Here is a 13,778-nt window from a genome sequence, read left to right on the forward strand (position 1 = left end):
ATATTAAGCGTCTACTAAAGACCCAATGGTCCTATGAGACCAAAGTGATACAATAATGTATGTTACTCCTTTTCCAAACACTTTTTGTAATACTCGCCTATCACATTGTATATGGCCAAAGATCTATCTTTGTAAGAAGTCGGGCATATAGGGCTTGTATATGTAATGCAGACTTGTTTTTGCACACATAGTGTGTGTGCGGTCAGGAAAGCCCCAATTGTATATGAGTGACTTATGGGAGTTCATAAAGGCATTCTTGGTAATACAAACAACATTGAGCTTCTCTACTAGCATTGACGTGTGATCTCTTGTCTCTTCCTTGCTTCTCTACTTGCATTGTCATGATTTCTTGTCTCCTCTTCCTTGCTTCCATATCTTGCATGCCTATGGCTATGAGTATTGTTATCTTGCTTGTGTGTGTGTGTGTGTGTGTGCGCATGCATGTTGAGAGCTTGATGCTTGCATGATTATTGTCTTGTGATTAGCTCTAGTAATTGTGGAGAGTGAGAGATTAAGAGAGAGAGAGAGAGAGAGAGTGTAGGCAAAGAGAAAGCTTTCTAACTTCCCTCTTTTATGAGATTGGATTACAAAGTGTTTAAGAAATTGGATTGGTAGCGATTAGAGGGTTTGACACTCCTTGAGGCTTCCATTCCTACGATCTATGTACTTTTAACACTTTAGATAGGTTTATACTTCCAGTGTAAACAATGTTGAAGGACTACAACTTCTCTAAATAAGAGACGTGGCACTACCGGGGATTAGAACTAGTTCTAAAGTGGATTTAGAGCATTCTATTGATCCATTGTTTGTTTTTTCTTCTCGATGAGTTGCAAAACTTATGGTAGAGTGATCAAAAGATTTGTGAGGAGCTTCAGCGGAGCCTTGGTAGTAGGGGGCACCATTGATGTTCTTATGAATCAGAAGCAGAGCCTAGCTCATTACCATGATCGCACCATCCTACATGGGTATGGATGATAGTTGCTAATGTGCCATCTCTAATGCTTGTATTGAAAGGAGAAATGGGAGTCTCGCGAGACGAGAGCAATCCTCTCAACCCCAGTCACTATAACCATGGCCGAATACTTGGCATGCGAGTCAGAAGCTTGGGATGAAGTCCATCAATGGATGAAATAAATGCTTAACCAATCAAAAAATGTGAGAAGGACAACCAAACTAAAAATGTAAGATTCCTCCCTCCAGCTTTTGAGGTGTGCAGGTGCCTCCCCTTCTGATCTTATAATTATTCCCCTCTCTGAAATAAAAGAAAGATCATGTTTTACCCTGTTTTGTCCTGGGAGAGAGAAAATGTCTAGAGGGAGTTGTGGATATAAAAATCCTCCTAGTGTCTAAGATGGTTTCCCTTGAAACAGAAATTCAAAAAGAACTTTCCAATGTGCAATTGAAATTAATTAAAAATAGGTATAAAGGACCTTAGCGCCTAAGGGTCCAGATTTTTAAAAAATTTTAGATTATGATCCAATTAAGGTTCCTATGGACCAATAAGATTAATCCAAATGTAGGGAGGAGATAAATTAAAGAATAAAATAAAAACCCCTAAAAATGAGTAAATGCTCACATAAGATGAAGAGTTGACTGAGTACAAGGTTTATTAGTTAAAAATTAAGAGATATTGAGAGGAAATGATGCATTTTGGACACCTCAGTGTGGGGATCTCCTCTCATGAAGGAGGTGCCTTATTCACATGTGTGGAGGAGTTTTAAACTAAAAAATAATGAGATATTTTCATCTCTCCTCTCTCCTATTTCAACTAGATCCAAAAAGTAAGCCAAAAATGGTCAAAAATTGACCAAACTGATCTGAAAAATTTTAGAATCAGTTTGCTTGGTTAGAGGCTCCCTTTTTCTTATAAATAGAAGCCTCCCCCTTTGTGAAAGCTTAATGGTGTTTATGCATTGTTGTCCTGAGCCACCGAATTTTTTAATAATTCATTCGTTTTTGGCCTAATCCTCTCCAATTGGTGGCCACTCTTGCTTCAAACAAGAGTAGAACCCTCAATCCCTCAAGCCAAAGGAGAGCTTACAAGCTCTATGTAAGTTAATTTTCTTACTTGTTTAATTTTAAATCTATGGTTTTCTTGATTTTTATGTTTTGCAATAAATTAAATTAAATTCAAATGCTATGCCTTGATGAAAAGGCCACCCCCTTCTCTTCTTTACATTCCAGTCTTTCTTAATCTTAGAAAGATTAACTAAAGAATTAATTAATCTCTTATTATTATTTACTCTCGAATTTAGAAAATTGTGTAGATTAGAGTTCTATGAATCTAATTTGGGTTAATTTAAGTCAATTAAAGAATGATAAAAATGAGAAATGGTCAGCCATACAAAGGAGGTTATGGATTTTCTAAAATTTTGTGAAAAATAAAGTTTATTTTTATGTTATTCCAAAAGAGTAATTCCCACCATTTTTGCATCTAAAAGAAATATTCTGATTACTCCATGTACATATTCACCTATGAATATGCATGGATATCACTGATATTAATTATTAAAATTGATTTTTATGCATCGAAAGATGCATAAAGGAAAATTTTTTATTTCAAAAGTGTTATTCTCATTAAAATTGATTTTTATGCATAGAAAGACGCATAAAAGAATTATTTTTATTTCAAAAGTATTATTCTCCTTAAAATTGATTTTTATGCATAGAAAGACGCATAGAGGATTTATTTTTATTTCAAAAGTGTTATTCTCATTAAAATTGATTTTTATGCATATAGAAAGACGCATAAAGGATTTATTTTTATTTCAAAAGTGTTATTCTCATTAAATTTGATTTTTATGCATAGAAAGACGCGTAAAGGAATTATTTTTATTTCAAAAGTGTTATTCTCATTAAATTTAATTTTTATGCATAGAAAGATGCATAAAAATTATTTTTATTTCAAAAATATTATTCTCATTAAATTTGATTTTTATGCATAGAAAGACGCATAAAGAAATTATTTTTATTTCAAAAGTGTTATTCTCATTAAATTTGATTTTTATGCATAAAAAGACACATAAAGGAATTATTTTTATTTCAAAAGTATTATTCTTATTAAATTTGATTTTATACATAGAAAGATACATAAAGGATTTATTTTTATTTCAAAAGTGTTATTTTCATTAAAGTTGATTTTTATGCATAAATAGATGCATAAAGAATTTTTATATCAAAATTAGAATTCTCTTAAATTCTATGTTTAAATTCTATGAATAGATGTGATAAGATGTGATGTGAATCAGATAGATGTGAATGAATGGATGGATGGATGTGATACGAATAGAGGTGATAAAAATGTGAGGTGAATAGATGTGATGAGATGTGATGTGATTCAGATATATGTGAATGAATGGATGGATGAATGTGATGTGATGTGAATAGAGGTGATGAGAATGTGAGGTGAATAGATATGATGAGATGTTATGTGAATCAGATAGATGTGAATGAATGGATGGATAGATGTGATGTGAATAGAGGTGATGAGATGTGAGGTGAACAGATGTAATGAGATGTGATGTGAATCAGATAGATGTGAATGAATGGATGGATGGATGTGATGTGAATCAGATAGATGTGAATGAATGGATGGATGGATGTGATGTGAATAGAGGTGATGAGATGTGAGGTGATGAGATGTGATGTGAATAGAGGTGATGAGATGTGAGGTGACAGATGTGATGAGATGTGATGTGAATCAGATAGATGTGAATGAATGGATGGATGGATGGATGTGAATCAGATAGATATGAATGGATGGATGGATGGATGTGATGTGAATAGAGGTGATGAGATGTGATGTGAATCAGATAGATATGAATGAATGGATGGATGAATGTGATGTGAATAGAGGTGATGAGATAGGAGGTGAACAGATGTGATGAGATGTGATGTGAATCAGATAGATCTGAATGAATGGATGGATGGATGTGATATGAATAGAGGTGATGAGATGTGAGGTGAATAGATGTGATGAGATGTGATGTGAATCAGATGGATGTGAATTAATGGATGAATGGATGTGATGTGAATAGAGGTAATGAGATGTGAGGTGAATAGATGTGATGAGATGTGATGTGAATCAAATAGATGTGAATGAATAAATGAGATGTGATGTCATGTGAATCAGGATGTAAATGAATGATATGGAATGTGAGTGGATGATATGTGATGAAAATTAATGTGAATATGTATGTGAAGAATGGATGTATGTGAAACAATGGATGTGGATATGTATGTGAAAGAATGGATGTGGATGTATGTGAAAGAATGGATGTGAATGTATGTGATAAAAATGGATGTGAATGTGTATGTGAAGAATGGATGTGAATGTGTATGTGAAGAATGGATATGGATGTGTATGTGAAGAATGGATGTGAATGAGTATGTGAAAGAATGGATGTGGATGTATGTGAAAGAATGGATATAGATGTATGTGTGAAAGAATGTGATGTGATGTAAAGAGATGTGATGTGACATGAATATATGTGGATGTGAACTGATAGATATGAATGTATGGATAGATGTGAGTAATCAAACATGTGAACGATTGGATGGATGTGGATGAATGAGATGAGATGTGTATGAATGAGATATGATGTGGATAGAAGTGACGTGATATAATGTGGATAGAATGTATGTGATGGGATGGTTATGAGAATGTATGTGGTGGATATGAACGAATGAATGTGATGGATATGAATGAATGAATGTGATGTGATATAAATGGAGATAGATGTGATGTGTGATGTGAACGAATATGATGTGATGAGATGTGGATATGGGTAGATGCAAGTGGATGAGATCTGATGCGGATAAATGAGATCTGATGCGAGTGGATGAGATGTGGATATGGGTAGATGCGAGTGGATGAAATCTGATGTGGATAAATGAGAAAAGATGTGATGAGATGGAAAATGATGTGATGAGAATGGGAATACATATGAAATAAATGAGGATTGATGTGGAACAATATGGAAAGACGAGAGTTCGTTATAGAAACTGTGGAACAATATGGAAAGACGAGAGTTCGTTATAGAAACTGTATTTATGACATGTTTTTAAATGATTATTTTATGTCAAGAATGCTGGGGAAGCATCTTGACCGTCTTGTGAATGAGGTCGTGGAGACCTAATCTGATAAAGTTGCAAGCTGCTCACACGGAGAGTCAATGGAAGACGTCTCGCGTAGCAAGGTCAGCCAGGGTCTTGACCAGCCTCGGTTCGATTTAAATGGTGAGCTTCCAGTAGTAGTACAGTGGATGAGGGACCAAGGAAGCGGCCTATGAGTGAAGCGCTAGGTGACCTGTGAAGGATCCTAGAGGGTGCTAACCATACGGTGCTTGGGCTCTGGGTCGCCGAAGATACCCACACGTGCGTCGGGGGAGATATTGGAACAAGGAGTAAGAGTTGTTTTCTGAATTCGGGCATGGATCTGGTTGATTGACCTTGCTGGTCAACGGATGAGTCCATGGCTCTTTTATATGGATCTGTTGGTTGATCTTGTTGATCTTCAATAGAGATTCCATTTTGATTTTTATAAGTGAAAATATTACCGGTTACTATGAGCTAGGAACTATCGAAAAGGCCCCTAAGTGGACAGGTGGACCATAGGTACACCGATGAAGGAAAAAATAGAAATTAGGATTCAACCGGATATTTTGGAGGATTATGATCAGTAACACTATGGTTTCATTAAATAATTATTTTAAAGACAGCTGATTCTGTGAAAAAGGCAATTTCATATTGGGTGTGTAAGTGGTGTGACTAGTTTTAAGTTTGCATGAATATCCGACTAGGGGGCCTGGGAACTCTTTTCCCTAGTACCCGGGACAAAACCTAACCAAATTCTTAAATGGATTCCATCACTACAGTGGTTGGATGACCCACGGGAATGGATGGGGTTAGGCTGCACTGATGGGTCCCTAAAATGAGACTCAATTCTGTTATGGTACGATAGTGAAATAAATCTCGGATAAAAATTGTTCTATGGAAAAGAATCAACGGCTGTGCCTCTCAATGAGGAAAAAAGCGTTGGTCTCTATGATCTAAGTGCAATCTTTTCCTTGATCTGACTATGGGACTTACGTGTTCGGTCAGATCAGTTCAGTTAGTTAAGGCTTTTGACTACGTTAGAGAGTAAAATTATCCTGGAGGAATCGCCCGTGCTTTCCGGGCGAGGGAAGTTTTTCCGAGTTCGGTTTTGGAAGAACCGAGGGATTAGTCTCTTGTCCGGGCGAGGCCCCAAGTGAGGGACCCTGCCCCGCGCAAGAAGTGCTACTTCCGCTCTGCTAGCACCCCTGAATTCGTTGCGGTGGGGGGACAAGGATCTTTTAAAAATAGATAACCCACAACGAAAATTCAAGAATGTACCGGTCAATGTGATTGGGAAGTACTATGAGGGAGATGATATAAAGGCCACCATTCCAATCAAATTGGAAAGGAGTGACCACCACTGCAATCCTTGATGGGGGAGAAAGTGTGAGTATTGCAACCAAAGACATGTGACAACGATAGAGAACCAAGCCTCTTAAAAGAGTCAAAATAGTCCTCAAGCTAACAAACAAACCCCTAACATAGTGTGGCCTGATCTACAAGCATATATTTGTTGTTGTTGACTTTGTAAGGCCCACCAATTATGATTTAATTCTAGGAAGACTATTCATGTGCCGGTTGTCTATGATTCACGATTGGGGTTATGATGTCATTTACCACCTCAAGAGATAAATACCATTAAGGTAAATGTGAAGGACCATAAGTACAAAGAAGTCACCAGAATGTCTATCAACAAATAACCTGGGGTCAGATACGACGATGCTCTCTCTCGGGCTTAATACATATGCACCACTTTAGTAGATAAAGTGGCAAAGATACGAGTCAAAAGAAGACAAATTGGATGCACCTACTAGCTATGATGGATGTATGTCCTACACCCATGGGAACATAGTTTTGTGATGAGAATAGTAGGGACATAATTCCAGTTAGGATTGTGACCCCAGTGCTTCCAAAAATAAACACTGGTTCCGCCAAAAAAGGAGCAACCAAAAAATGGAAAAAAGTATTTTGAAGAGCTAAAAATTATACCTATCAGTTGGGGCTTGGTGCAAGTCTTCTTGCACCAAGCATCTCCTCTGATAGTGAAGACGAAGAAGAAGTGTGGCTAGAATACCAACCCCTTCTTAGAGAATTCTTAAAAGGAGAGAAGCTCTACTCAAGACCCAAAACACCAAAAGAAGTCCAAAGACTCATGGGTCACACAGGGTATTATAGATGCTTCATATTCATGTATGCGAAAATTGCTAGACCGCTATATGCCCTGCCGGTATGTTTTGTGTGGAGGACAAGGAGTGCAAAGAGTCATTCCATAAGCTTAAGGAGTCCTTGATAATAGCTCCATTTCTCAAAAAGCCAAGGCCTTGATAATAGCTCCAATTCTCAAAGCACTAAGGTGGGATGCCATCTTTCACGTACACACAGATGCATCCGCTTATACTATAGGATGCATACTGTCTCAACCTCATGAAAAGAACATGGAATTTCCTATTAGTTACACCAACTCAATGATACGGAGAAGAATTATACAACCACATAGAGGGAGGGCTTAGTAATGGTTTATGCGCACTAAAGAAGATTCGACATTATCCTTTGGTGAACAAATATATATATTTTGTAGACCATCAGGCTTTGCTTTACCTTGTGAACAAACGATGCACCACAGCCAAATTATGTGGTGGTTATTACTTCTTCTAGAGTTTGATTTCATGGTAGTAGTTCACAAAAGAACGTTGCATGTCAGAGCTGATCACATGTCTATAACTTTCAATGGGGAGGGACCAACAGGGGTCGTGATCAGGAAAATCTTGCAGATGCGTACAAAGAGCAATGTTGGCAGCATAGCCCATGGCCCTATGAGCAAAAGTTCCTAATCAAGAAGGTGCCCATTCACCTGAGCAAGCAACCGAGAGACAGAGACAAGCACATCCCCATAAATGGCAAGCAAGAAGAGGTTGTGACATTACTGATGAGCACACAAAGTTGACGCTCAGTACAACAACAGTCTTTAGGTAGGCAACATCACTAGCAGGCGACATCTCTAATGTGCTATTGAGCTTGAAAGGCGACAGCGACCAGAGAAAATAAGTGATAAGGTTTTCTTTTATGGTTTAATTCTAAGTTTGTTCATGGTGTAAAAGGCCTTCAATAAGAGGGCATACACATGGGTGCTAATGCATTTATATAGGCATCATTGGATACCTCAAATGTGGGCCTTATAGATGTGATCAACATTCATTTGTATCTCATCGAATCAAGTAGCTTCGACAGACTTGGGCATTGTGGGCTTCTTGGACGACTTCAATTTCGTCATCAAATTCTACATCAACATTTCCCTTTCGCACATTAACTAATGTAACCTTTGTGATTGTAAGCAACCTTTATGAGCATGCATATGTGAATCATTTTGAGACGTGGGGAGAGTTAGTAAGGACTCTCAAACTCATTGACGAGTGAGTAAATTGAAAGGCCATGGATCCCACCTTGCTTTTTGTAACCCTCCTCCTATCCTTGTGTAAAGTCTCAAGCCAATAGACATCATTGTAGCTCCCAAGAGGCAAGCCGAGGTGGACCACTCTAGAAAATGACGGAGTGTAGGCCCAATACATGTAGGATGCTAGGGATTGATCACTTGAGATAAAAGTGTAGAAAAACGAGTGATAAAGAGTGCAACCATTTTGGGATTAAGGGGGAGCATGTAACCTTAGAAATAGTATGAAAGGTTCATTGTTCATTGCTCAAAGGTCAAACATAATTAAGGGTGCAACCATTTAGGCATTAAAGGGGGAGCATGTAACCTTAGAAATATAATGAAAGGTTCATAATTCAAAAGTCAAACATTATAAGTCAAATGTGAAAGAAAGAAAGAATGTAAAAGAGATTCCACATTACATTTTAGATGAGTTGAATGTAGTCAAAGGTAGTTCTTGGTGGTAGCAAGGGGCAAATCCCTTCATGCTAGCAAAGCATCATAGCTTTTGGAGAATCCAAGGGACAAATGGATCTTTTCCCAATGCTATTGATAGTGCAATGCAATAAGATTATCCATCTGATTAGATTATTCTTCATTTTGTACAAGTCTTGTTTACCTCTTAATTCTTAATTAACTTTCTTAATGATGAAATTAATTTCATGCTATGAGCCTCCCTAGGTTCCTAGAACTTCCACATTGTCACACCAAAAAGCTTCTAAGATCCAGTCAAATTGTCTCCTCATTGTCACACCAAACAACTTCTAAGCTTTGGAGAGAGAGCTTCACTTGCCTCCCATGTAAGCAAAGCTAAGATCATCTACTCTGGGCCACCTATATACTCAAAGAGAATTTCTGAAAAACAAAGCAAGTCCTCAATCACTCTCAAACATGCAATTATCCATCTACACAAGCAACGATCAAACCCAATGAAGTAAAAGTAAGAGACAAGAAAAGAAAACAAGAAGGTAGAGAACTCACGAGACTTTCAAAGATGTAATACCAAATGCCAAAGAAAAGAGCCAAAACACACAAGTTTGTGTTCACTTGCCCAAACAAAGACTCAAAAATAGTCCATGAAAACTTCTTTTACATTAAGCCTTAGACTTCTCTGTATCTATCACATGAAGCACAAAGTAAGGCCGCTCTTGACTGCCATAACAAAAACATGCACGTGTAATACAAGATGATGACACGAGCGCCATACAAAAAGGTCAAGAAAGAGAGAATGTTAATTGGAATAGTTAACGTATGATGGCATGGACAACACCTCACAAAAAGACCAAGACAAGACAATGCTGACTAGAATAGTTAACAATTAGTCAAAACACCAAGTTTTGCTACTTTCATGGATGCAATCAAATGTGTTAGAACTTGGTCATAACAAGACTAGGACTTTTTAGCATGGTCATTTATTCATTGTCTTTCAATCAAGAGGGACTTATTGCACGTCCCACTCATGCTTTCCCTCTATGCATTGAATCATCCAAAAAGATGGAACACATTTTAATCATCAAGAGTTGCTATCATCAACATAGTGCAACTCTTATTTATCACAAAGCTAAAACATATGATATTGAAAAGCTTCAACCAATCGAGAATGCTACAAGAGATACCTTATTGAGAACACAACTAAACTAATGCTTCGTTTGTAAAGCTTCAACCAACTGAGAATGTTGCAAGAGATACTCTATTGAGAACACAACTAAACTAATGCTTCATTACGACCACACTCAAATTAAACCTTATTCATAGCATATTAAGTAAATCAACCTAATTAACCAAGCAAGCCTTCCTCATTTCACTTTATATTATGAATTACAAAACTCATTAACTTGGATAGGATGTTCACACTTCTACTAGATTATGTTACCCGAGTTGTTTGCAACTACACTCTTGGCCTACCTCAATAATATATATAATGTAAAAGCATACCATAGTGGCCATTCCATGACAAATTATGTTGCACAACCACTCCTCTTAAAATGTTCATGAAAAACATAAAAAGATGAGCATCAAAAGACAATGATTTACAAAATCCAACACCATATTCAAGAATGTGACTTCTTAGAGAAGGGTTCACACATTTGACCTAAAATCAAGGAGGACAAGATGCAAGGAAAAACTTAGATACAGTGTATTAATGCTAAGAAACTTGGAAGAAAAAACGATTATAAGTGCCAAGAAACTTGGAAGGAAAAACGATTAGAAATGCCAGAGCCTATCTATGAGCAAAGGGAGGAAGAACTTAACTTTAATCATGACTCAAGTAATGATCTCATGGCATGGATGTTTGTAGATGACGATGATTATGTAGAGGAAATCCAAAATCTAGAAAAACAACCAAAACCCTAACAACGAAATGGTAATTGAAATTTCTCAAGGATTTTCTTATGGTGCACTATCCTCACCAAGATGAGGATAGAAGCATCGATGAGGAGCAATTGGGAGCACAGGCTACACTCAGCTCTATGGGCCTATCACATAACATACAAGGTGGTTGTCAATAGCACACCTTTCTAGCTTGCATTTGCTTGATGAAGTCATGCCTGAATCTAAGAGATTTCTCCTCTTATCCTTGCGTAAAGTCTCAAGTCAATAGACATCGTTGCAACCCAAGAGGCAAGTTGATGTGCATTACTCTAGAAAATGACTTAAGAGCTTACACCCAATACATGTAAGATCATAGGTATTCATCACTTGAGAGAGGGAATGAAGAAAAACAAGTGCTAAAACATGCAACCATTTAGGCATTTAAGAGGAAGCATGTAACCTTCAAAATATTATGAAAGGTTCATTGTTCAAAGGTCAAACGTGATAAGTCAACCATTTACGTATTAAGGGGGAGCATGTAACTTTAGAAATATTATGAAAGTTCAAAAGTCAAAACGTTATAAGTCAAATGTGAAAGCAAGAATGTAAAAGTGGAGATTCCACATGACATCATAGATGCTGTCACATGAAGATTCCACATGACATCATGATGAGTTGAATGTGGTCAAACACCAAAAACATTTCAACATGAAATTAATATACCAATTCAATCTCGAGGAAATATGTCATGAGCATTGGCAAAAGGCTCAATTGAGCATCTCTTCCAACTTTCATGGATGCAATCAAATATGTCAAGTCATAAAAAGACTTAAGACTTTTTAGCATGGATATTTATTCATTGCCCTTCAATCAAGAGGGACTTATCACACGTCCCACTAGTGCTGCCTTCTATCCATTGAATCATCCAAAAAGATGACACATTTTAAACCTCAAGAGTCCTACCATCCACATAGCGACACTCTCATTTATTGCAAGGCTAAAACATAGTCTATTGAAAAGCTTCAACCAACCAAGAATGTTACAAGAGACTCTATCGAGAGCACAACTAAACTAATGCTTCATCGAGAGCACAATCGAATTAAACCTTATTCACAGCATCTTAATGAAGTCTAAACCTAATAAGCCAAGCAAGCCTTCCTCAATTCACGCAAAGGGATGTTCACACTTCTACTAGATTATGTTACCCATAGTTGTTTGCACCTACACACGCTTGGCCCACCATAATAATATATAAAACGTAAGAGCATACCATACGGGCCATTCCATGATAGAGATTACCTTGCACGACCAATCCTCTTAAAATATTCATGAAAACATAAAAAGATAGTCATCAGAAGACAATGATTTACAAAAAATCCACAACACCATATTCAAGAATGTGACTACTTGGTGAGGGGTTCACATTTGCCCAAAAATTAAGGAGGACAAGACGTATGTGCCGGGAAACTCGAGCCCATGAGCATGGGCGGCGAGATCTTCCCTTTTTTAGGGATTTCTCCTCTTTAGGTGTGAAGCCCTAATAGAAAACATTCGCCTCTCAGGAATGGGACTTGAGGACAGTACAATTCGAATCACTTTCACATGCAAATAGCTATGATGAACTACATCAAGATGCCAAGAAAACCATGAACACCATAATACTTCATGGCAGATGTGTGTGCAAATATGTGAGGGCAAGGGTGTATTCCATGGCCATAGACTACATGGATGTATGCAGCACGTTACACACATCTGCATAATAAAAACCCTTCTTTACCTACGACTTAAGTATTGTCCATACATAAAAAAGACCCAACATAAAGCCCTGCCCATCATCAAAACTTACCTACCTTTTCTGCCTTCACCACAGGATTTGCCTTGGCTATGGCGTCTCTCGCTGCAGCTTTGTAATCAAATGAGCAGCTGTGCTTGTCAGAGTACCTATGCAAAGAGCAGAAAACGCCTCCGCATCGGCACTTGAACCCTACATGGCCCACTCTCTTTCTGCAGGAGAGGCATCGAGGCGGCCCCGGCAGAGGGACGGCGGCCGGAGAGGGCTCTCCTTTTATGCAGATGTCTGCAGATGAAGCGCATGCGACAGCTTCAATGGATTCTGTGCTTGTCTGTACTGTGAAGCTGGAGGGCAAACTCACCAAGTTACCTTCTGCCGTCGTCGCGGTCACCGCAGCCTCTGCAAGCGTTTTATCTACTAGAGCAGATAGCGCCAAGGGCTTCTCTCCGAGGGCTTTCAAGGAGACATGGCTGCCCTCCTTGAGAAATAAGTCTCTGTAGCATCGGGAGCAGAGGTTCTTTGTGGCGGGGCTGCCGAAGAAACCGCAGTTGTTGACGCAGAGGTGGGGGGCTTCTGGCTGCTGGCAGCCAGCGCCCTCTTGATCTCTGTTCCAGCTCTCTTGGTCCATCCAAAGATCAGAGCCAAAAGGGCAGGGCTAATTTGTAAAGAAGTTTAACGCACTATTGAGGGTAAATAGGGCAGACAAGCACGAATGAGATGCCCTGTATAGCGCTCGGAAGACTGTGAAGAAAACAAGGCAGGGAGAGCTCTGCAGAGAAGCTTGTTTGGCTATGGCGGTGACAGAGCTCTCCCGCGTCCTTTATTAAGGCAGGGGCAGCAGGAAGAAAAAAGAGAGAAAGTAAAGCCTTTGACGGGGCCTATGGTTAGCCGCCTCTCGCATGCATGCCGCACTTCGCCATTTCATTTATTAATGCCTCGTTGTCCACGTGAATCTTTCAAGTATTATAATAGGAGGTAGAGGAGAGAGGGAGGGAAATCTATGGGAGCCTTACAAGCCTTACAAGCCCATGACATGAGAGAGAGAGAGAGAGAGAGAGAGAGCACATCACCCACTTACCCTTGCCTTGACTGCCCCTCAACACAAAATTGTGTGCCTTTACCTTCCCCAAGCAAAAAAAAACTCCAACT

At 38.4% G+C, this 13,778-nt stretch overlaps 1 protein-coding gene across 1 annotated transcript; it reads right to left on the reverse strand.

The window, feature by feature from the left end:
• Nucleotides 1-12,413: 12,413 nt before the first annotated feature.
• LOC147608708 (zinc finger A20 and AN1 domain-containing stress-associated protein 6-like) lies at nt 12,414-13,562 on the reverse strand. Its single transcript, XM_086788353.1, has one exon. It carries the CDS (start codon nt 13,255-13,257, stop codon nt 12,673-12,675), a length of 585 nt encoding a protein of 194 aa, XP_086644479.1. The 5' UTR covers nt 13,258-13,562; the 3' UTR covers nt 12,414-12,672.
• Nucleotides 13,563-13,778: the final 216 nt, after the last annotated feature.

Source organism: Cibotium barometz, chromosome 52 (genome assembly GCF_041138505.1).
Source record: "Cibotium barometz isolate CiBa-2024 chromosome 52, ASM4113850v1, whole genome shotgun sequence".
NCBI classification, from domain to species: Eukaryota; Viridiplantae; Streptophyta; class Polypodiopsida; order Cyatheales; family Cibotiaceae; genus Cibotium; species Cibotium barometz.